Raw genomic sequence first — 25,095 nt, 5'->3', positions numbered from 1 at the left:
CATATATTCATGTATATTTTAATAAGTGAATAGAAATACTTAAATTCTAAGTGAATGACATAAGTCCTTACAATAACGGGAACCTGCCTGCCTTGTTCTCTGCTGTATCCCCAAGCCTCCTATCACAGAATCTGGCACAGAGTTGTGGTGGTGGTGGTGGTTGTGTGCCATTAAGTAGATTCTGACACATACTCTCATGTGACAGAGTAGAACTGCCCCATAGTGTGTTTCCTAGTCTGTAATCTATGGAAGCAGATCTCCAGGTCTTTCTCCAGTGGAGCCGCTTGGTGGATTTGAACCACCAACTTTTGGTTAGCAGCCAAGTGCTTAACCGTTGTGCCACCAGGGCTCTTTTGGCACACAGTAGGCGCTCAATAAGTGTTTTTGAAGGAATGAATAAGCAAACACATCAGTGAATTCCTGTTTTGTGCTCGGGTGCAGGGACTCTGACTGGCCCCCCAGGGTGTCTCCGTGATGCCTGACCTCCTCTCTCTTCCTCTCCCTTGCTTTGCAGACGGCAGCAGAGACCTCCGGGAGGGAACAAGCCCCAACAGCACGGTGACCACCAGCCAGGCAGTGCCAAACACAACAGGGACCACCAGAAATCCTACCAGGGGGGCTCGGCACCCCACCCCTCAGGGAGGCCCACCCACCACGGCTACAGCCAGAACCGGCGCTGGCACCATAGCAACATGAAGCACCCGCCTGGTGACAAGGGAGAGGCAGGTGCCCACCGCAATGCCAAAGAGACTGTGACCTTCGAGGGCCCAAAACTTGAGGACACCCTGGGGGACACAGGGCATGGCACCCTCGAGACCTCCCGCAGCCCTGAGGCCCTGGCCCCAGCGGCTCCTGAGCGGCTGCCCCTGCAGCAGCCAGGGGGACCAGAGGCCGAGACAAAGCGTAAAGACAGTATTATTCCCGAGCGCATTGGGGAGCGGCCCAAAATCACCCTGCTCCAGTCTTCCAAAGACAGGCTTCGGCGAAGGCTAAAGGAAAAGGTACCGGTAATTGAATTTCAGTTGTTCTCTTGCACCGGGGAGGACAGCCGAGAGGTAGGCACTTTGGTAGGTGGGCTTCGGGTGGGGCCTCTAGGGTTTGAGGGCCCGGTGAACTGTGTGGCGGAAAGCAGAGGCCTTGGGGAACTATGTGGACATCTCTGTCTATGTACCACAGGACCACCAGGGGGCCGGCCAAGGGCCAGAATGTGCATTACCACCTCCAGCACATTCTGGCCCCTTAATAACAGCTCCTCACCTCCTGATTCCCCAAGAGGCCCAGGGCAGGCACTTGGTACCTGAGAAGGGAGAAAAGAAAGGGGTACCATGTTTAAGGGATGATGGGAGGGGCGCAGAGAAGGCCTGTTCTCCCCTTTGAGCCTTTTCTTGGGCCAGACTCTGCCCTGGAAGCGCTCAGGGGCATTTAGGGGAAGCACTGAGCTTATGAAATAAGGGCTGATGCCTCTCCCCGAGGTAAGAACCATCCTGGCTCTGGGCCCTGCCAGGATGGGAGTGCAGGTGAGTTGGGCAAAGCAGAAGCAGCCTGGCCTTAACCTTGCCCTTCCCTCCCTCATCCCTGGACCACATCTCCCAGTGCATCCAGCTACAAGGGAGGGGTCTGGGCCACAAACTTTAGGGAGGCACTTGTTCCCTCTCAGCAACCTGCAAGAGTAACCCTGCCCTTGTGCAACCTCAAGAGTGAGTGCCTCCCCAGGAGCCTTGTTTCTTCACACTAGTCCTGGCCCTGGTCTCTAGAGCCTGGCTCATAGCTTCAGGGACAATGCCCCCTCCTCGGGAAGAGTTGCCTTTTGCTTCCAGAAAAGGGTAGCGAATTGTCATTTCCAGCATAAAGTCCATGTTGCTCAGCCTAGCATCCCCCTACCCCACCCCCTGCCACCAAGGGTACAGGTAAGGTTACCTTGGAGAAAGGCAGGCTTGCCTGCAGCCCTCCCCACACAGCGGGCAGAGCCAGCCATCTTTGTTCAGGGACCTCCATAGAACTCAGTGTCTGGGTCTTCCCCTACCCCCACCCCGTCCTCCCCACGTCCTTCTCAACCTTTCGCCCTGGAGGCTGGGCCCAAAGGCCACACTCAAGCAGGATGAGACAGGTCATAGCTCTTCCCAGGTTAGTTCTTGAAGCTGAAATGATGCTCCTGGTGTCCTCCACACCCCTGAGCCCACAGGACACACTTGTGCCTGAAGGGTGCCGCCTGCGCCCCTGTGGGCCAAGCAGTTGTGTGGTCCTCGAGGAACATCTCACTCAAGCACCGAGTGGAAACAGCCCAGGCTTTAGAGTCCAGTCAGTCAACCAGGCTCAGTCCTCATACTGCCTCTGACTGGCTAGGTAACCTTGGGCGAGTCACCTGACCTCTCTGAGCCCCAGTTCACTCATCTGTAAAATGGCTGTAATACTACCCACCTTGAAGAGATACTGTGAAGACTGAACAAGGATAAGGTATATAAAGACCTTTGTGGTCTTTGTATACAGGACAGAGAAGGTAGATCATAGCACCCACACATCAGTTTCAAGCCCTCCTCTCAGGTGAGGCCTTCTGGACTCATGGACCAGGAGAACATGGGCTTAGGCTCAGACTGGATCCCTCTCCACTCGGCTGGCTGCCCAACCTGCAAAAGGTGAGCCTTGAGGACAGACAAGCCACCAGCCCCATCCAAAACAAGGTTTCCATCAAGGACAGTAGCATTTCCCTTCCCCTTTTCAAGAAACAGGTAAAGAAACAAGTAAAGTGTTAGATGTCCATGGTGTGGGGAGTTGTATCTTAGCAACCCAACTCAGGGACTCAGACTAGCCTTCCTTGGAAAGGTCACTGGACTTGAGGGGTTGGGGAGAAGGAGCAAGACATACAAGGTTTAATCCTTAAGATTCAGTTCTCAATTGAGAGACCAGTTGCTCTTGGAACTCAATCCAAAACTAGTTGGGCTCAGGGAGTACTAGCAATCTTCTAGTCTGTCCTCCTTGAGTTACTATGGAAGTGAAACCGCTTGCCCAAAGCCACAGGGCAAGAGGCAGAGAGTGGGGTCTAGAGCCTCGGTGTGCTTCCTCCCAGCTAGTGTTCCCATTGTTGAGAACTCAAGGCAAGCTCAGGATCTCATTTCATCACCCTGATCTTGCCTTTCCCACCCTGATCTCACACCCCGGCAGTTAAGCTTGATTGTATTCTTGGCCACCAATTTATTGTGTTTGAATAAATACTTCTGAGACTGTCAAATGCCAATTTTGTTCTTTCTCTGGGCCCTGGACTGGTCCCAGTCGCTGTGGAACTTCGTAAGGGTGTAGGATTCTTTTTGTCTGAAGTTTCCCTCCTAGAAGTGCCAACTATTTTAGTGGCACACTGGGGGATTCCTTGGTACGTGGGTATGGTATTTGGGTATAGCAGGCTGGCACAGTCTCTGTTAGACTTAAAGCCAGTGCCGTGTGTATGTGGAACCTAGACTCAGAGAACACAACACCCCTGGCTACAGGAACTGAGGGGGTCTGGAGGACAGGGGCCCCCCATGAGCTACCTCTCACCAACAGAGCAGGCCTTTTGGGGACCACCTCCTTCCTGACCTAGTCTTCCTACCCTCACTTTCTCTTTGGCCCAATTCCTTATTTGTTACCCTTATTTCATCTTTTATAAGCCCCATTAAATCATTTCTAGATTAAGACATCTGATAGACAAATGGACAAACAAAAAAAGCCAATGTATATGAGAATCCTGGGTAAGAGCTAGAACTCACAAGAGGTATCAGCCCAGGATGTCATTACCAGTAGCATTTGCCACTGAGTCAGTTCAACTCATGGTGACCCCATGTGGTCAGAGTAGAACTGTGCGCCATAGGATTTTTAATGGCTCGTTTTTCAGAAGTAGATCATCAGGCCTTTCTTCCAGGGAGCCTCTGGGTGGACTCAAACCTCCAATCTTTCTGTTAGCAGCCAAGTGTGTTAACTGTTTGCACCACCCAGGAACTCTTAGGATGTCATAGGGGCCAAGAAAAGGTCAGCAGAGAGTCTTAGGGACATGCGGGTGCTGGTGGAGGTAAGCATCCCCAAAGGGATCAGACTACGGGTTTGAGACACATAGGACTACGTCAGTTCTGGGCATGGCATCCCTCCCTGCCCCGAGCCGCTTCCCCACAGAAACCTTGGCTTCACTCAGGCACGGCTGGGTTTGTCTCCCACACCCCAGGATGAAGTGACTGTGGAGACGACCAGCCCTCAGCAGAACAAGATGGACAAGTTAATTGAGATCCTGAACAGCATGAGGAACAATAGCAGTGACGTAGACGCCAAACTCACCACCTTCATGGAGGAGGCCCAGAACTCCACCAACTCTGAGGAGATGCTGGGAGAGATCGTGCGGACCATCTACCAGAAGGCTGTGTCAGACCGCAGCTTCGCCTTCACAGCTGCCAAGCTCTGCGACAAGATGGCACTCTTCATGGTGGAGGGGACCAAGTTCCGGAGCCTGCTCCTCAACATGCTTCAGGTAACTAGACACCAACAGCTGCCACCGGCCCCTCCCCGCCGGTGGGTTATTACTAGAGAGAAGGCTGCAAAGTCTGACCACAGTTGAGCTTTTACCAAGTTCCACCCTTGCCCAATTAATTATAGAAAATAAAAAGGCACTCAAGGGGCAAGGGATGAGGGCTGGATTTGTGTATGTTTGTGTGAGTGCTCCATGGTTACAATGGACCAGTATAATTTCATAGGTGCTTTATGTTTAACCAGCCATTCCCGCTGTCTATTTTCATAAGAGAGCTGCTTCTTAGTCTTAGCTCTGTGCTTTGACTTCTCCATCGTCTGAACAGACACGGATTGCTATGGACTTTTCTGTGGTGTGACTTCTCTTTTCCTCCTCACCTCAGACCAATACCCCCAAACCCTGGAGGTTGTGCAGTTGGTTATAGCTGGTACTGAGATAGGTTTGAGCATAACAGTTTTGAGCAAAGCCATATGGGCACAGGAAAGGCATGGTCTGTTGGCATATACGCCACAGTTCCTGAAACCATTTTCAAGGCAGAGGGAAAGCATGGAAATCCAAGATGTCTTGTTCTTTGGTACCTTTTCACTCAAAATCCCTTCTCCCCAGAGAGCTTCATTCCCCTCCTCTTTCCTTCCGCTGCTGATACCAGTGTCCAGTGATAATTTTATTGGTTTGAGTATATGGCGGGTATGGGCATGTGCATTAGACTGAGCCCGGTACTTTCCTTTTCGTAAGTGGGGCCGCAGGGCCACTGCCTACTCCTCTGCCAAGGGTAGGAGTGTGTGAATTGGTGGCCTCAGAGCTGGTGGCATCAGGGAGCCACAGCAGGCCCCTGGGCTATCCTTAGAGACCCCTGGCTGTGGGACAGTCATCTCTACATCTACTTTTCTAACTTAGAGACTAGTTGAGATACAAGTTGAGTTCTCAGTCAAGGTAAGGTAAGAGGTGGCTTGGAAGTTGTGAAGTGAAAGTTGAGTACAGATCTGGAAGAGACCACCTGCAGGCCTGTCTTCACTAGGGTACCATCTAATTCACTGTCTAACCAGGACACCGCTGAGAGTCAAAGGAGCTCCATTAATAATTACCTGTTATTAGACAGGAGCCCTAGTGGTGCAGTGGTTAAGAGCTACGACTGCTAATCGAAAGGCTGACAGTTTGAATCCACCAGCTTATCCTTGGAAACCTTATGGGGCAGTTCTGCTCTGTCCTGTAGGGTCACTCTGAGTTGGAATCGACTCGATGGGTTTTTGGTTTATTATTGGACAACAGGCATGAAGCTGGACTGTCCTAAGTAAAGCAGGGCCTATGGTCACCCTAAGTCCCTGGGTGGCAGAAATGATTTGCATTCAACTGCTAACCTAAAGGTTGGTAGTTTGAACCCATCCAGCGGCACCAGGGAAGAAAGGCTTGACAATCTGCAGTCTGCTTCCGTAAAGATTATTATTGTTGTTAGGTGCCATCAAATCGATTCCAACTCCTAGCAACCCCATGTGACAGAGTAGAACTGCTCCATAGGGTCTTCTAGGCTGTAATCTTTACGGGAGCAGATCTCCAGGTCTTTTCTCCCATGGAGCTGCTGGTTGGATTCAAACTGCCAACCTTTCAGTTAGCAGCCCAGTGCTCAACTGTTGTGCCACCAGGGTTCCTTTCTGTAAAGATTACAGCCAAGAAAACCCTATGGAGCTCAGTTCTGCTCTAACACATGGTATCACCATAAGTGACTTTACAGCAACGGTTTTGGTTTGGTTATAGTTGCCCTAATCCTAACCCCTAGCCGTATGCCTTGCCATCTTTCCCTGAAAGCTCTGAGGAGCAGTGCTATGGCCCTGTGTGCCTCTTGGGACTCTGTCCCCACCCTCCCTCCCCTCCTCTGGGTAAGCCTCCTTTTTGCAATGTGAGCCCTCCCCTGGCCAGCCCAGTGCTTCTCCAGCTTCCAGGCCCTGATCAGGTTCCCATTCCTGGACTGCCCTTGCCCCCCTGGTGACGAATTCCCGCATTACCTGAGGGATTTGCACATTGGGCATGTGCCCGCGGGCCGGAATGTCCTGGGAGAGTGTGGAGGGTGACGGCAGAGAGGCCTGTCAGCCACGTTCCACCTGGCCTGGGGGTGTCGGGCAGGACCGACCTTAGGCCTTGGCTATTGTGTTTTTCCAGAGAAGGGCAGGATGGGGCAAGACTTCTAGACGATGGTTGCCAGACGCCAGTTAACTACCCAGAGCCAGTGGCAGAGACCTACCAGGTTGTGGAGAAGACGCGCCCAACCGGGGGCCACTGGCGGCAGGGCCTGCCCAGGATCCCCCTCGTCAGGCATTTCTTCCTATGACCTGTGGTGGGAATGGCGTTGCCCACAAGTGTCTGGTGGAGTACCCGCTGCCCCAATCCTGGTGAATGCTCAGCCACAAAAAGAGTTCCATGGCCCTAGACCCGCCGCTCAATCAGCTACCAAGTACACTGGCATGGGAAAGGCTCCCGGACGTCCCAGCAGCAAGGGAGCTTGTCTGGCTGTGTTAACTCAGGAAGGCCTCTTTCCATCCACCAGCTAATAACATCTGTGGCGTTAGTGTGGTGAGAGGCACAGTCTGGCAAACGCTAGGGTAGGGAAACTGGGGTTCTAGGCCTGATTCAGCTGTCAAGGATTGAAGCTTTGCCTCTCTAGCTCCCACTGAGAAGGCCCTCGGCTGCCCAACGCCAGCCCTGAGCAGTAGCCCTTATGATGTTGTGTTTCTGGAGATGAATTAGGGGTCTTGGGAAGGCGTATGAGTGATCCCACATAAGCCTCCTCCTTTCTTGCTCTCACCATGTCCTGCCTCCAGCCTGCAGCAGTCCTGCCTCCCCTAGTCCTCAGAGACCTGCTTACCCCATATAGTGGCTCAATAATTGTACCAACCAGACTTTAAGGACATCATGAGTGACATAGGCTTTGGGGGTCAGCCCATGAGACCTAGCCTTCAGTGCCACCTTGTCTCTCCCATGTCCCTCTCCCCACTACACCTCCAGCTGTGCCCTGAGTGGACAGACTCACCTGCCTGGAATCCTGGAATCCCCTTCCAGGACAGCTCACACTCAGGCTTCAGTCACAGCTGGGCCGTCACGTCCCAGAGCCATCTGTGATGACCCTGTGCCCCCTCAGCACCCTGTCCTTCTCCTATCCCAGCCCCTTTCACCCTGTAGCCCACAAATATGCAGTCGCCCAACAAACATTTACAAGTATCTGCCACGTGCCTGGCACCAGGCCTACGTTGAGGAACGTGGTCAGTAAGCAGACACAGCCCTGCCCTCAGGGATCTTTAGTCTAGTGAGGGACCTGAATGTCTGCCTGTGACCATGAAGCACACAGTGACACACGGGTGAGGGTTGTGGACCGCCTGCCTGCCTCCCTTCCCCGGGAGCCTGTGGGTACTGTGAGGTGGGGTCTGCTCTGTTCATCTCTGTCCCTGTGTCTGCGTGTGCCTGGCACCGCAGGGCCCCCGGTGATGATGGGGAGTGGATGTTTGCATGTGGAGGTACTAGAAGCCTCCCTCTCCCCTCCCCCAGGCCATGAGCCTGGGGACAGATGCTGTCTGAGGCCAAGAGGAACCCCAGAGGCATACACAATTCACACACTGAGGCTCTGGGGCAGCCCAGCCACCTTCCCCCAGGGGCGGAAGCTGCCATATGCTTGAGTGGGGCATTTGTGTGTTGGGTGTTTGTCAATCTAGATGTCCCCCATAGGCCGCTACTCACACGCTCTTCACGACCTGCAGCCTCAGCTTTCTTTGTAAGCCACATAGGGATCCCCTTGTGGGTATAATTGGAGGACTCTACTGGGTGCTCAGGCCTCCTGGCTTGAATTCAACGCTCCTTTGTCTCCCATGGGAGGGCAGGCTGATGTGTTGGCATGAAGTCCCCCAGCCTCTTACGGGCCCCTGCTGAGAAGTCCCAGAGGCAGCCAACCCCGCTTATCCCATTTGGCCCTGCTGCTCTTGTCTGCAGCGAGGAGGTGGCAGGCTGGAGCAGAGCTTCCCGGGAAGTGTGATTCACGACCAGTCACCACCCAGACCCGAGGTGCAAAGAGAGAGAACAGAGGGCAGGCTCAGCAGACCCTGGCTTCCTCCTTGATGCCCACACCTGCCCTCCTTTTCTGGCAGACAGCCCTAAGCCGGCCACAGAGCCTTTGCCTCCTTTCTCTCCTCTGCGGTTTGGGCTCAGCGTCCTCCACCCAAGGTGCAGTTGGCCTTGGATCCCAGGCAGCCCCTGGTTCAATGCAGCAGCCTCTGAGTTGTCCCTCATGTGGCCAGATCTAGCTATTGTCTCCACACACAAGTCCAGAGACCCAGCTTAGTGATGCTAGCTGCAGTGGGGCCAGGGTGTGAAGTGGCCATGAGCAGGGCTCCCAGCAGCTGTCTTTGGACACTGCTCACCTGGCCGGCTGCTCTTGCTGCCTGGGCCCCAGTGATGGAGCCAGCAGCATGAGGGGAGAGGGGCAGGCTCTGATGTGGCAGAGGCCTGTGGGCTGCCTACCAAGCTGTAGTATTGCAGCCCCCATGGAGTGGAAAGTAGGGGATTGGGGGTCAGTCAAACATCTTTTAACCTTTCCCGGCCAGACTCAGCACTGCCATCTCCAGGAACCTAGAAACACTACCCTTGTGAGCCACATCCGTGCTGGAGACCCTGGGGTCCCAGTAGACCTCTGTCACCAATCTCAGCTCAGAAGTGATCTTCAGTCTTTATATCCAAGCCAAGTCTTTTTGCCTTAGATTTGGCCTTTTTAATAGCAGCATCCTTGTGAATAAAATTCTATTTATTAAGCAGGTATTTCTTAATTTTTTATCATGTGCCACATATGTAATCTTCTTTAGTCAATGCTTCTCAGACTTTAACATGCATATGAATCACATGGGATCTGATTTAAATTAGGACTTAGAATGTAGCTGTATGTGCAGATGTGTACATAAGAATCACCTGGGGATCTTAAACTGTAGATTCTGATTCGGTATATCTTGAGTGAAAATGCAAATTCTCAGCAGGGGGTTGAACTAGACCGAACTGCTTCAAAGCCCTGGTGTAAATGCAGATTCTGACTCAGTAGGTCTGGGGCAGGGACTGAGATTTACATTTCTAACAAGCTCCTAGGTGATGCTGATGTTGTAGTCCAGGGACCACACTTTGAGTAACAAGGCATTGGATGACTGTTGGTTAGTAGCTGGTGGGTCGTTTTGAAGATGGGCAAACTGAGGCACAGTCTCTTACCAGTGTGATTGTCAGAAGTGGGAATCCAGCCTGGGAACAGAGAGTTTCAGACACAGGTTTTCTTTGGATCAGTGATCCTCAACCTTGCTGTACATTAGAATCACCTGGGCATCTCTGGAAAACTACCAGTGCAGGGCCCTACCCTCACCAGGTGGATTAGGTTCTCTAGGGGTGGGGCTTTGGCATCCTTTTTAAAAAGCTCCCCAGGTGATTCTAAGGTGCAGCCATGGTTGAGAACCACTGCTGGGGAGATCTTCTGGAGATATGATGGCTGCACTGCCGTTGTCATTGTGAACTTGCTGGCTCCGCCTGTCATGAACCAGGCTGGAAGCACGTGCCAGGTGCTAGGCTCTGTGCTGAGCCACGTGGAGGACTTGGAACATGAGCTGGGGGAGGGCACCAAAGCAGGAGATAGCAGCTGCTGGGACCATCCCTTCCCCTCGCCAGCCTCGGTTTCCCCTCTGTGCAATGAGGACTCTGGTCTGGACCATCCCAGGGGCCCTTTCTCGTACTCCCTCTCCGTCATCCCCAGACTCCTCCCTTGAGGACCTCCACCAACCCAGTGAGCCAGGAGGAGGTCAGGCGCCCTCTCTTGTCCCCTGTCCTCCACTCCTGCTCACACTGCAGCTCTTTCCTTTCCCTCTTCCCTTTTCATTTTTCTTGGCCTCGGATATTTGTGTTGGAGCATCTATCCCATATTGTAGGAGAAGTGCCTCCCACTGCTCAGCCTGCCTCACCCCAACCCTACCCACCAGACTCCTACTTCTGAAGAATGTTTGCAGGGTCCTGTACTGACCAAGGGCAGTGGTGGCTCAGCGGTAGAATTCTCATCTTCCATGCAGGAGGCCCAGGTTCAATTCCCAGCCAAAGTAATGCGCAACCACCCACTTCTGTCCGTGGAGGCTTGTGTGTTGCTATGATGCTGAACAGGTTTCAGCAGAGCTTCCAGACTAAGACAGACTAGGAAGAAAGGCCTGACAATCTACTTCCAGAAATCAGCCAGTGAAAACCCTGTGGATCACAACAATCCAATCCCCACTGTGCGTGGGGTCTCCACGAGTCAGGGGCCGATTCGATAGTAGCTAACAACAACATACTGACTAGATTATGTGTATTGATTCATTTTTGACTTTCAGGAGAATGTGGGCTGCTCAGGGCCCCTGGGCTACAGTAGCCAAAAATCTATCTCCCTTGATCCTCACCAAGAAATTGTGGTACAGTCATGGGAAGGGGGAGGGGGACTCCAGTTTCACAGAGAGGTGAAGAATGGGAGAGCCTTTTTTTATGGGACCTTCGGAATGGCAAGAATCCCAGGCCTGAGCCCCTCCACCCAGCACTGCCTGGTCACCACCCCAGGCCTTCACTTAGGCTGGCGAGTGTTCCTTTGCTGAGATAGGCTTGGGGAGTACAAGTTCAAGCTCTCCTCTGTTGAAATGTATGTGCCCTGTTTAGCCAAGAGGTGTCTGTATCTGAGCTATGCAGAGCAAAGTATTATTAGAGCAGGCATCAGAGTGTCTGTAACTGGACCCAGCTCTCCCTAGCAACCGTCACCAACAACACATCTAACAGAAAGATGTGATACCTTTTTTTGAAAAAAAAAAAAAAAAAAAATACCCATCTCAACCAAGTCGTAAACACAGCAGGGCTGTTGTGAAAAGACAACGCAAAGTCAGAATCTGGCATGTGACCAGATTTCAAAATCAATTGCTCTCCTCCAGTGCTGTCTAAAAAGCAGCCTCTTCAAAAGCTGACGTCGAGCTGGAGAACAGATAAACCCATCTGCGTTTCTAGCTGGGTCACCATTATGCATTGTGTTTGGGGCTTCGGTTTCATAGAAACTCAATGGGGTGGTGGCTAGGGGCTTGATGGGACCCCTGGGGGCTCTCTGGAAGTGATTTTAGCTGCGGTTCTAGCCCCAGAAGGGCCACTCAAGATATTCTGGTCTGGCTGCCCCTATTTTAAAAAAAAAAAAAAAACCTGTTGCTGTCAAGTCAATTCTGACTCATGGTGATTCCATGTGTTACAGAGTGGAACTGCTCCATAGGGTTTTCTTGGCTGTAATCTTTATGGATCACCAGACCTTTCTTCTGCAGCACCACTGGGTGGATTCTAATTGCCAACCGTTAAGTTAGTAGTAGAGCACAAACAGTTTGTGCCACCCCGGGACCCTCCGGCTGCCCCTATAATGAATGGAAATAGGATAGACGTGTTCAGTGCTTGTGTGAGACACCTCTACCCTACTCTCACTCTGTTTCTTCCGTTCCCCCGCCCCCTCTCCTGGTCCCATGTTTGTAGGTCTGGGAAGAGGAACCATCCCTCTAACTCTGCTCATAAAGGGAAAGCCTCCTTCTCGCCTGGTTATCTCAACGTTTCAGGAAAATCAAATTTTGTTCCTCTCTACCAAAAACTTGGGGTTCCTAACCCCTGTCTTTGACAGAGGAAGGGAGGAGGGGGGTAACATTGATTCTTGGAGTTCTGAATTATAAACTCCTTGAGAGCAGGGAATCCTGGCTGAGTCATCCTGTCTCAGCTCCTGGCATCATGCCTTGTCTAGAGTAGATGCTCAGTGGGTGCCTGTGGAGGGAGGATGGAGCCCCAGTCTGGGGGACCAGTGCTCTTGGTGTTTGATGGGCTTTTCAACTCTTCTGAGCATTTTCATGGGTGTGAACATGCAGGTTCCCATACTCCCCTCCAAGGTAGGTTCCAGGACAGGAATCCTACCCTGAATTTACAGATGGGCAAAGTGGTTCAGGGAGCTGACGAGGCTTACCCAAAGTCATGGGGCTGGCTGACTCCCATGCCACCCACCAAAATAGGACATGAAAGTCAGAAACTTAGGAAAACCAAAAACCAAAGATCTATCTCATGACATCATCAGTGGAGATTTCAAAACTCTTCTAGAATAATCCCATTGCATTCCAGTGGTCTCCAAGTCTGAGCTTTCTGGGCCTCTGGAGGGCTGAGGGCACCGAGGAAGCACCTCTTCCTCTCCACTCGCCATTATCTGGATGACCCCACACTCTGCTACTCCCGAGGCTCAGCTCTCCTCCTCGCACCTCTCCCTCCTCCCAGACCTCCTCCTTCCCCTGCACACCCACGCTGAGCCCATGTGCACTCCAGGCATGTGAACTAATTTTAATGTTGGCCCAGCCAGGCCAACCCAGGGATAGAAGCACATTGTCCTGTGCATTCCAACGCCCAAGCAAAAGCCCTGGGCCACGTCCACACCCGCTCCACCACTGGTGGCTGGAAATCAGGAGGGGTGGAGGAAAGGGCTAGAGGGCAAGGCAAGCAGCTTTCTCCATCAGCGGATTGAGAGGGTGATTTCAGAGACCTATAAAGGTCTCTTTTTCCAAAAGGTGTCCCACCCGTCAGCTAGTGTAGAGCACGCACCCCCCATGAGTCAGCTGTGTCTGTTCTGAAGTCTGTACCCTGAAGGGGGCGGGCCGTCACATGCCCCCAGGATGGCACGGCAGCCCTCAGCAGGCCTGCCCCAGACCTCAGGAAAGCCGACTTCCACACAGGCTACCCAGACAGTGAGAGCCACTGGCTGGCTTGGATGCAGCACCCTTAGCCCACCACCAAAACCAGAGAGGGCAGGAACCATGGTGCCTCACTGCCACACTTGCCCACACTTGCTTCAGAATAAGTGAATGTTACCTCCTTTCTTCCCATCTTTGTTTCCTCCTCTCAATGAACATCTGCTCATTCCATGCACTCTGGTGGTGGTTGGCCTTAGCTGCCCTCAAGTCGGCCCCCAACTCATAGTGACCCCATGGACAATGGGATCGGGCTGTTTTGATCCATGGGTATTCATTGGCTGATTATTTGGAAGTAGATCGCCAGGCCTTTCTTTCTAGCCTGTTTTAGTCTGTGTTCACTGCTGTTTATATATTGTCTCATTTAATTTGCCCAGTCCTCTGGTATTCTTACCTCAGTTTGTGCAGGTGGAGGATATTGGCCAAAGTCTTAAGTTTTTTATTCAAAGGCCCAGATGGGATATCTCAAAGTCAGTATTAGACCAGGTCTTCTGACTGTCCAAGTTAGTTTTTGGTTTTTTCAGGGGGGAGGAGGCAGGAAGGGAAGGTAGCTTCTGAAAGTGCTAAGTCTAAGGTCCCTTCTGTGGAACGTTGGAGTGTTCAGTGGGACCGGAGCACCCAGTGACCTAGAAACAAGAAAGCATTTTGATCTTTGAATATGAAAATAGAGGAAAGAAAATGATCACTGAGCCTCAGTCAGGCATGGAAGGTGCCCAGGACAGCAGCCTCCCTGGCCTCCGCTCATGCTATCTGGTGAGCATTGCACAGCCAGCAGCTCCCACCCTCTACAGGGCCCCCCAGAACCCTGGGGGCTTTTTTCTGCCAGGCCAAGACCCCAGCCTCCTGCCTCTGGGCTACAGGGATTTTCTAAAACTCACAGACAGCCCCACTCTTGAGAAACCCCAAATTGGCTTTCTATGCAGAGCCCTGACTTTTACATCCCTCACTGACAGTTTACCCAGGTCTTTTGAGAATCTAGCTGCCCTCGGGGGCTGTGGGACCCTTGGGCAAAAGTCACTGTTACTCATGCAAAGTGTCTACTAACCCACATGGCACAGGAATGTGGACAAGGGAAAAGCAAGACAAGCTCACAGCTTTGTGAGTCGGGTCAGCCAGGCAGTTGGGAGCAAGCAGCCTGGCTTGCACTCTTGAATCTCATATCTCTAGGGAAGATTTCTTGCTCCGAGGCAGCAAAACCCAAACCCTGGGAACCCAGCATCATAGCACTGATCAACACTGATGGTAAACATCGAAAAGACATCTCTGCATCTCACATTCTGCTCTGTAAAGGATGACTAGGTTGTGGTAGAGACTGAGGTCTTCCCAGCTCCCCTCCAGATGGCCACCGAGGGGTCACAACACACCAGGTACCCCAAGTGCAGAGTGAGATGCTAGGAGGTAGGTGAGTGCTCATCTGTGTCTTAGTTACCCTGTTGACATCATGTGAACAACCCAGACCCATGTTATTCCCACTCGCTGGTTTCTTCCTGCCTCTAGACTTTTCCCTGTTGGCTGGCACCTCTGTCCAGGAGAGGTGGTGACATTCAACAGGAAGCAGAGGACTGAACCACATGACCTTTGGAAGTCATCCCTAGAACAGAGCCATGCCAAGGATGCTGCTCTGTCAGCGAAGGTGACCTGCCTGGGTGGAGGGAACTGAGGGAAGAACAGGAGCCCTTGCTAACTTTGTCTCTTGGCTTCCCGTCATAGATTCCCAAACGCAGCCCTTTGCCTGGGCCTTGGGGCCGCCTTTTTCCCCACAGTCATGAAATTTGGGGCAATGAAGGCAGGCAATGGGCACTTGTAGACTGATTGGTCTTGGTTTTGCAAACCTGTAGATTGACAGGTACTTCACAGTTTGCACTTGACTACTAACTGAGCAGTTGGTTCACCTCCACCCAGCAGCACCATGGAAGAAAGGCCTGGCAATCTACCTCCTTAAGATTACAGCCATTGAAAACCCTGTGGAGCACAGTTCTACTCTGAAACGTGTAGGGTTGCTGCTGAACTGACTCAACGAAAATGAGTTCCCTTCCTTCTAGTAAGCTCTGCCTCCTCCAGGAAGCCTTTCCTGACAGCCCCTGCCCCAAGGACCTCTCCTTCCTCTGACCCTTTCATATTCACTGTGTGTGCCCTTCACTAAGTCTTCTAGACTTTTATTTCAACTTTTCCTTTCTGAGGTATATGTCCCCAGGCGTCTTGGAGACAGGCTGCATCCATATCATCTAGGTGTCCCTCTGCCACATCAGCACACAGTAGGTATCAGCTGGCTGCTTCCCAGGAGCCTCTGGTCAGTGGGGCAGGCAGGAGCGGCAACTCCACAGGCCGCAATGCAGGGGAGGAAGGGAGTGGCGCAATCTTCTGCTCCCTCTGTTCCTGGACCAGGGAGCTCTCCCTAGGTCAGGGAGTTGTCTCACCATCCCCCGTCTCCCTGCCAGGCCGTGTCCTTTTCCCTGCACACCCTCACCCCCAAGGCTGGCTCCATTTTCCCTGTTAAATCCCCTGATAGAACTTGGCCGGGTGCTTCCCTGTCTGAGGCTGCCACACCGACGTGGGCCCTCAGATAAGTGGGTTATCGGAGAAGGCCAGCTCGGGTGTCCTGGTCCCGGAGAGCTACCCCTTGCTGGCTGGCTGCACACCCCCAGCACTCCTGCTCCTCCTTTCCAGAGCCAGGCAGGCAGGCCAGCCCCCAGCCGCCACCGCTGGGAATCCGAGCTATGCTAAGCCGCTCCAGATCGCAGCATCTTGGCCCTGCCCAGGCACGGCCGGCCCAGACAGGGCGCCTCTACCTGCTGCAGCCAGCCGCCACTGGAAAGCTGGCACCACCAGGGCCAATGGAAAAAATCTCCCTGTGGGTTATGTAACTGCTCACCCGCCTGTCCCAGTTCCCCAGGGAGGCTGCCAGCCACCACCAAGGGGGGTTAGGGTGGCAGAGGGGCACTCTTACAAACAGAAGGAAGTCATGAGTTGCTGCCCAAGGCCCTTCTCTGGACCCTGCCTGTGTGAGGTCCCATGTAAACTGTTGGGTGCTCCCTGTCAATGCCGGAGGAGTCCAGAGGCCAGGCCCCAGGATATGGCCCAGCCTAGTGAGGGGAAATGGGGAGGGTGCTGGGCCCAGCACGGGGGAGCTGAGGAGGAGAGAGGGAAGGACAGTTTGGCTTTCTCCTCACATTTCTTTTCTTTATTGTGGCAAATTTAGATGCCACAAAACATTTGACATTTCAACAATCGTCACATGCGCAGATCACTGACGTTATGTTCATCACGTCATCTAGCCCTCACCAGGAAGTGCATTTCTGATGGGGGAGATATAATGAACCGAGACCCAGAGGGATGACGTAGGTGAGGAGCGGTGAGGACACCCTCACCTGGACTCAAGGGCATAAGCTGAGAGTCAAAGGAAGTCCTGACGATAGACCGGGTAGGGCCCTGAGAGGTATTTGGGCTTTATAAACTAAGACCTAGGGAGCCATTATTGATTCTTGAGCTGTAGAGTTCCATGATTAGTTCAAAGTCATAACCCAGGGAGGTTAACAGAAGCCACGTGTTAGGAAAACGTGTATGATGGTTATCGGATGTTACACTTGGACATCTCTTACGTTAGAAAGCAGGGTTTTTAGGTGGCTGCACTTGTCTTATGTATAAAATAAGCATACACAAGATTCCAGCCTGCCCCCTCAAACACCTAAGCTGCCCTCATTACTGGAGCCTGCTCCCAGCCCTCAGCACATGGAACAGTGACATTCCAGCCACCACCTCCAAAAGCCAGGGGCCAGAAACTGGGGTTTCCCCACTTGGGGACCATCTAGCTGGTGTGAGAGATTATGCCCTTGCAACTCTGTTCCCAGTGGCACTACGGAAGAAAGGCTGGTGATCTGTTTCCGTGAAGATTACAGCCAAGAAAACCCTATGGAGCGGTTCTATTCTGTAACGCGTGGGGTCGCCATGAATCGGAATCGACTTGGCAGCAACTGGTTTGGTTTTGGTTTGGTTTATCTCTGTTTCCTTTCATCTTACAAGTGCTGCAGTGGGCTCCAAGAGCTTCTAGAAGGATGAGTCAGTAGGCATCTTTGCGCTAGAGCCCCCAGATGAGCAGGCTTCCCCAGCCAGGGGTGCATGGCCTGTGGGAAGATGAGCAGCCCCGGTGCTGGTGCCCCTCCCCACACTACAGTGAGTGTGTCTCCCCCTCACCTTTCTCCTGTGCCTGCATGCAGGGCTGGGGTCCCCCTGCCTGGCATGAATAGGAAGAACTGATCAGGAGGTTGGTGAGGGGGTGGAGGGAGGGGACGGCAGGGCAGCTATGAAACAACCAGCAGGGCTGGCACCCTTGTCTTGAACTCCCTGTGCTGACAGAGTGTTGATGCCCACAGCCCTCAGGGCAGCCAACTTCCATCTTCCCTAGATAAGTAAGAAAAGCCCAGACCCACTGCCATCAAGTCAGTTCCAACTGCTAGCTACCCTATAGGACAAAGTAGAGCTGCCCCATTGGGTTTCTAAGGCTGTAATCTTTACAGAAGCAGACTGCCATATCTTTCTCCCTCAGAGCACCTGGTGGGTTTGAACTGCTGACCTTTCTGTTAGCAGCCAAGCACTTTAACTGCTGCACCAGCAGGGATCCTAGATAAGTAAGAGGCTCCTTTAAATGAACAGAGGTCTCCTAGCTCCCCTCCAGATGGCCACCGAGGGGTCACGACCCACCAGGTAGAGTGGGAAGCGAGGAGGTGGGTGGGGCCTGCTGGTGTCATGTGAACAGCTCACACCTGCGTTGTGCCCACTCACCGGTTTTTTCCTACCTCTAGACCTTTCCCTGTTTGGTGGCCCCTCTGTGCAGGAGAGGTGGTGACATTCAACAGGAAATGGGACTGGACTGTACAGCCTTTCGAGGTTACTGTCCAGCCCAGGAGCTCTCAGAGCGGCGGCAAACCATGGGCACAGGGACTCTGTACTGCGCCCACCCAGCCAGGGTCTGCCCTTGGGACCCAAGGTTGGCAGCCAGTGCCCCCAGCACCTGCAGAGTCTCCATCCCTCACTGCATCAGGGCCAGAGGTCAGGTTTAGTCTTCAGAGGGCCCTATGGCCTGGAGTTCTGAGACTTCAGGGGGAAGCAGTCCCAGTGCCTTCCTGGCCCATCTCAACTCCAGCACCAGCCAGCAGTGCTAGGGAGGGGGTGGGCTGCCCCTTTGGGGGAGCAGGGAGCCATATTCACGTAACCCTATGGTGCCCCATCCAGATCCCTGCTGATAGAGTGTGAGAAGCACCAGGCCACTTTGAAATGTGGGAACAGATGTGCTCCTGCAAGAGCAGTCCCCTCCTGAGCTGGCCACACATCCCCTCCTATAAAGCTCCTTGTCCCCGCCCTTGGCAGTGCCCGGCACAGTGCCAAGCGTCCTCCAGATAAGTGGCGTGGCTGCCATGGACCCACCCGCATCACTTGCACCCAGGCGTATTGAACAGAGATGGCTGAGCGCCACCATCCCACCATCCCACCATCCCGCTAGTGCCCCTACCTCTTCCTCCCAGCTCATCTGCTGAGCAGGGGTGACACTGAAGGAGGGGTAGTAGGTGGTATTTGGGGATGGCCGGACTCTACCTGGAGTCAGTGATTTGTGAGCAGCTCCATATCAAGCTCACACTTAACCATCAACCCCATTAGACCATGCTCATTGCATCACCATTATCTGTGAAGCAGGCTTAGAAGCAGAGTCGTCTGGAAGTCAGCTGGCCAGGCCACGGAGACTTCCTTTTAGTGACTTACCACTGTGTGGCACAAGAAGTCTTTGTAGCAGCCAAGAGTCAGACACCTACCATTTGGCCTGGTTCTGATATGATTCCGCTGGGTGATGTGGGGCAGATCACATGGGCAGGCTGCCCTCCACTTACTCTTCCATGAAATGGAGTGGTAACACCTGTCTCCTGCACCCACTATTCCACAGACATAATCATTGTTAAAACCCATTAAAACACACATCATTTTGTCTGTGTCCTCTTAAGGCTCCTCGCCCAAGGGGAACTTCAGAATTCAATAAAAGCTTGCTTTTCTCTGTCCTCTTGATGAATCTCCTGGGATTCCTAGGAGAGACCCCACAGCAGGGAAAATGCCTCAAGATGCCTACAGAGACCTCTTTCTATGAGCCCAGTGGTCCCCAAGAGTGCCAGGTATTGGAACTCGGAGGCAGTGCTGTAGAGTAGCTCTGGGATCCACCACAAGAAAGCTTTAGGGGGGGCTCCATAGGAGGGCTGGCACTGAGGCCCTGCTGTGTGCCCTGTACTTGGCACCGTTGAACCCCAGAGAAGCGGGCCCCTGGCCTCTGCCAGACATTTAGCAGCCTAATGCAGCTGCAAAGCCGACTCGACCAGAGAGCAATTTCGGGAAGGGGGTGGTTTGGAGGAGGGGATAAGCCCTTGAAGAGCAGGAGGTTGGGGAAGGCTTCCTGGAGGAAGTGAGCATGAAAGGAGATGCAAGATTTGAGCAGACAGAAGAAAGTGGGAGGAAAGAGCCAAAGCAAAGACTTGGAGGTGTCAGGAATCTGGGGTGGGGGGCTGGGGGGTGTGTGCAGAAGATTGTTGTGGGGACCAGGTAGGTCACACCACCTCCTTGGCCAAGGGTGTCCAGCATTTGTGGGGCTGGCAAGTGTCAGCAAGCCCAGGTGTGAGGCTCCCTGGCCAGGCAGTGACCCCGCTCCCAGTAACCGCATCAGCCCATTCATTTTGCTGGCGCCTGCTTCTCACCATCTCAGGCCAAGACCGTGTTTCCATCCAAAAGCTAAAACTTGTGCCTCATGGGGAGCGAGTTCCCTGCCATTCTTGAGTCTTGGTCAGCCTTGGGCAAGAGGCAGGGAGAGCCACCCCATGGGACCCAGGCCAGTCTACAGGGGGTCTCTGGACCCTGTGATTTCACTGAGGCAGGTGGGGTGGGGTCAGGGGGTGTGTCACTGGAGCTGGGACACACACTGCCCCCCTCCCTGACAAGTTCACTGCCCGCTAGGAGAGGTTAGGGCTCCAGATGCCCTGTCGGTGTGGCCCTCTCAGCCCCTCCCTGTGGACCAGCTACCTCCAAGTCCTCTCTGGACAGGGATGCCCACACACTGATCCACACACAGAGTCCTTGTAGCTGCTCTTGTACCCCCTCCTCCTGGGGCAGCCAGTGAGCCCTGAGGGAACCCGAAGCTGGCTGTGTATGAGGGCTGGCTCAGATCCACCTGTGCCTTTGTCTCCCTCCTCTGCAGAGGCCCCTGCCCACCTCCCCCCACACATACTTTCTGTCCCCTTCTTAAGGTAGACCGGGAGACAGGAAATTGAAGCTTCAGCCCCCTTGAGCCCAATGTCCTGGGTGAGGTTTGGTCTGCAGGGTCAGGTCTTCCCCGTGGGAAGCAAGGCTCATGGCTCCGTCTGTCCATTTCTCACAGCCCTAAGAGCATCTTGGGGTAGTGAATTTGCTTGGGATCCAGGACTGGGAGAGCCTGGAGCTCATTTTGGGGTGGGTTGGGGGTGGAAAAGAAGATGGGTGCTGCTCAGCCTGTGACCTGGCAGACGTTTATAAGAAGTGGAGGAACTACAAGGATCCCTGGTGGCGCCGCGGGTAAACACTCGTCTGCTAATTGAAAGGTTGGTGGTTTGAAACCACCCAGTGACTCCATGGGAGAAGACGTGGCAATCTGCTTCTGTAAAGATTCAGCCAAGGAAACCTTTGGGGAAGTTCTGCTCTGTCACATGTGGTCGCTATGAGTTGGAGCTGACTCGACGGCACCCAGCAGGAACTGGAAGCTGAGGGTATAAAGACATGGTGGAGAGCAAGGGCCCTAGGCTTCAGGAGACCCAGGTTCTAGCCTTGCCTCTCTCTAGTCACCCTTGTGGTGACTTCCTCGTCCATAAAATAAGGGGATTGGAGGAAGGGATTCTGGAGGCCTTTCCAGCTCTTGTCTGTATTCCAAAGTGGGCATGCTGGTCATATAGCTCAGCTAAATGCCTGTGCTGACTGACTGGTCACTGACGAGCAGACCCCATCTCTGCATCTCCCCACCTAGGTGGGTCTCCAGTCCTGGGGTCAGGGCATGCAGATGGCCTGGCCCTCTCCTTCCTGCCCTCCTGGTCCTGCTCCACTGAGCCTTGGGCCATCTGGTTGGCTGCATGGCGTCCTGGAGTCAAGGCCCTCTGTGGGCCGAGTGGCCTGTAGGGGGCGCCATCGCACAAGGCCGGCTTCCCTGCCTCCTCCTCTCTTGCTCTCACCAGGTCCTGCCCCCAGCCTGCAACAGTCTTGCCTCCCCTAGTCCTCAGAGACCTGGTTACCCCATACTATGGCTCAATAATTGTACCAGCCAGACTTTAAGGACATCATGAGTGACATAGACTTTGGGGGCTAGCCCCCGAGACCTAGCCTTCAATGCCACCTTGTCTCTCCCATGTCCCTCTCCCAACTGTACCCTCCTGCCAGGCTGAACTTCCAGCTGTGCCCTGAGTGGACAGACTCACCTGCCTGGAATCCTGGAATCACTTTCCAGGACAGCTCACACTCAGGCTCCAGTCACAGCTGGGCCGTCATGTCCCAGAGCCTTCTGTGACGCCTCTGCCCTCCCTCAGCACCCTGTCCTTCTCCTGTCCCAGCCCCTGTCACCCTGTAGCCCACAAATGTGAAGTTGCCCAGCAAAGTTTATGAGTATCTGCCATGTGCCTAGCACCAGGCCTGGGCCGAGGACACATGGTCAGTAAGCAGACACAGCCCTGCCCTCAGGGATCTTTAGTCCAGTGAGGGACCTGAATGTCCACCTGTGACCATGAAGCACACAGTGACACACAGGTAAAGGTTGTGGTGGTCCACCTGCCTGCTGCAGTGGAAGTGGACAAAAGCCCTGAGGAGGCATAACGGGAGCAGCCGCAACCTCACCTGGCCTCAACAGCCCTGTAAAGAGGCAGTGGGGCTTTTCAGTGTGGGGGCTGCCCCCCCCGCCCCGCTCCACGCCATACTCTCCTCAAGCCACAGTGCGCTCCTGCCACCCCCAGGGTGGCCCAGCCAAGCACTGCCTCCTCCACCCAGGCCTGTGTCCCAGACCTGAGGTGTCTCAGGTCACCCACAGTGGGCGGCCGTGGGGTCATTGCATGTCCACACCGTTCCTGGGGCCTCTGGAGTTGCAGCTGAATGTTTATGGAAACTTCTGGTGGGATCTCTCCTGGGGTCTTCAGAAGTCACCCTTGTTAGGTTGTTCTGAATGTGGGAGGCAGACAGGGTACAGGCCCCAGGATCCTAGAAAACATGTCTGGGAATACAAGTCAGTTCTCCTCAGGAACTTGTGGCAGCCAGGTAGAAAAGGGGGCCACTTCTCTTTTAATCATTGACTTACTTTAGCGTACTCATTCGGAATTGTTCACTATTCAAAGGGGCACACTATGAATCAAGTAGGGAGCACAAACCCTTGCTCAGCGGGAGGAAGAGGTAAGCGGGTCAGTCAGGAGCTCACTTCGAACAGGTGTTTAATCCTCCCAAAAATTAATGAGGGAAAGCTATGGCCGTTTCCTGTTGGTAGAAAACATTCCTGAGTGGGCTGTCTTCGCAGATGGGACTCTCCGCCGGGGTTTGTGATGTCTGCTGTGGGCTTGCCCCCATGCTAGGAGCCGGGCGTGGAAGGCAGTGGGGCCAGCTGGGGAGTCCAGGCCCACCCCACAGAGCCACCTGGTGGGCAGATGATCGTTTCAGGCTTCAGGAAAATCAGAAGAAGGGACAGTAGTGGTGGACTTTGGACAGTCTATTTGTAATTTCGGCTCCTGATCCAAGGAGGTACCCTCCAAAGTCATCCACAGTGGGTGGTGAAAAATGAGGATGGGGACAGGGAGGTGCACATTTGAGGATATCATGTTCCCTGAACTTTGGACCAGTGTCCACACTGCCATCACGCAGGGATACCACAGCCCAGCAGGTAGTGCTGGTTCCTGCCCAGCTCAAGGTGATAGCTGGGTGTGTTCTGCTTGGTTGACGCTGGAGCCTGAGAAGCAGTTTAGACACTGACCAAGAGCACGGAATTTGCATGGACAGTTTGAATCCTAACTCTGCCATTTCTTAGCTGTGTGACCGTGACTTGACCTTTCTGTGCCTCAGTTTCTCAGCTGTAAAATGGGGCTGATAAATCAGGCCTGCCTCATTTGGGTTGATGGGAATGATAGTGGGCATGGTCGTGTCAGCCTGAAAATGACACAGACCAGGTTGTCTGTCTCTGGGGGTCCCGGCCCTGTGTCTCGCTGGAGGTGCTACTTATACTTTCCTTCAGTCGGCCGGTCACTCTGCAGGCATTATTGAACACCGGCTGTCTACAGACACTGCTAGGCACCATTAGACTTAGAGGTAAATGTTATTGATCCATTTTACACATAAAGTCCCAGAGAGTTTAGGGAACTTGTCTAAAGTCACATAGCTAGTTAGTGACAGAGCAGAGCTGTACCCAAGTCCCCTGACACCCATGGCCCCACCTCCTCAGAACACGCTGCCTCCTGAGTGCCTTTGTTGGTCAGAGTGTATTTGTGGGTGGGTGGGGCAGGGCAGGCCAGGTATAAGGCAGACAACAGGTGGTAGGGAAATGAGATAAGAAGATGACCATTTAGATGACCGTGTGTCATTCAGAGCCTTCTCCCCACAGATTAAACAGTGGAAATGAGCTCTCCACAAGAATTAGGAGCCTGCTTCCAGAGCAGAGCTCCACAGAAGACCTGGGACATGCTTCCTCCTTCTTGTCTTGCTGGGGAGGAAGGGGTGTATCCCTCTCCATCAAGCTACAGACAAGCAGCAAGATGACTCCTTGTCCCCCCAGGCCAGCCTCGGCTTCTTCTGTGTCCCTCTCACTGACTGCTTTCCAGCCGGTCACACTCATGATTCATGAAAAAATGCAGAGAAGAAAACTCACTTTGACGTGTTTTGTCCCCACATGGGCTGGAGGTGTCTGCTGTAGGGTAAAGAGGGGCCTGGAGAGTGGGTGCCCCTCCGTGCACACACCCCCATGGCCAAGGGGCAGGGCAAATCTCCCGTGGCAGGCTTCAGAGACAGCAGCCCCAGGGAAGCAGATCATGTCTGGGATCTGGTTACGCTCAGAAGGAGTGGGTGGAAGCACTTTGCGCCGGTCCCATCCTCACTGCCCACTGGGCTGGACAGGCCAGGACATCAGACCTGCAAATTAAAAAGGAGAGTGAGCGAGCGGGAGAGTGGGAGCCTGCGTGCGGTCCCATTTCTAAAGCTCTAAATTATTAAGGAGCAGTGAGGGCCCTGGGGTGTGAGCCGAGGAGCCTGGGTTGCTCAATCCCAAAGGAGCCCTTCTAAGGTTTCCTGGCTCAGAGCCCATGGTGTCACCCCGGAGAAAGAGCCGCGCTGTAAAAAGCCACCTTCGCCGCTGCTGCCATGCCTCTTTTTTTTTTTTTTTTACCTCCCCCCATACAACTTGATTTATCGTGACCCCTATACATTTCAGTGGCTGTAGCTTCGTTTCAGAATCAGGTTAAGTAGCCCAGAGCTCAACACTGAAAATGTCAGGAGGTGGGGCTGCAGGAGGGTGAGGGACATTTAATACACTGCCCTCCGCAGGCACCTCCTGTGCTGGGCTCCTGTGTCTTCTCCCTGCATACTTGGTGGCCGCACAGACCCCTTGGCTCCTTGGCCTTGTGAAGGGGAAGCTGTGCATGAGGGAAGCTTAAAAAAAAACGTACATATATATACTAGCTGCCATCGAATCAATTCCGACTCATGGCGACTCTATAGGACAGAGCAGAACTGCCCTGTAGGGTTTCCAAGGCTGTAATCTTTAGTCCTGAACAACGGCTGGTGAGTTCTAACCACTGACCTTTCAGTTAGCAGCTGAGTGCTGAACTACTG

General features: G+C 53.5%; 1 protein-coding gene across 2 annotated transcripts in view; it reads left to right on the top strand.

The window, feature by feature from the left end:
* Positions 1-25,095, top strand: part of CTIF (cap binding complex dependent translation initiation factor) — a 312,637-nt gene that overhangs the window by 202,775 nt on the left and 84,767 nt on the right. The window contains exons 8-9 of one of the 2 annotated variants that reach the window (XM_004389973.1): positions 515-1,001; positions 4,187-4,486. In XM_004389973.1, coding sequence (XP_004390030.1) covers positions 515-1,001; positions 4,187-4,486 — 787 coding nt within the window. Of the gene's footprint in view, positions 1-514; positions 1,008-4,186; positions 4,487-25,095 lie in introns of both variants that reach the window. The other variant, XM_004389972.1, reaches the window with a different exon arrangement.

Source organism: Trichechus manatus, unplaced genomic scaffold (assembly GCF_000243295.1).
Source record: "Trichechus manatus latirostris isolate Lorelei unplaced genomic scaffold, TriManLat1.0 scaffold00272, whole genome shotgun sequence".
In the NCBI taxonomy this organism is placed as follows: Eukaryota; Metazoa; Chordata; class Mammalia; order Sirenia; family Trichechidae; genus Trichechus; species Trichechus manatus.
The sequence above is the reverse complement of the archived record's forward strand: the minus strand, read 5'-3'. Positions and strand labels throughout refer to the sequence as shown.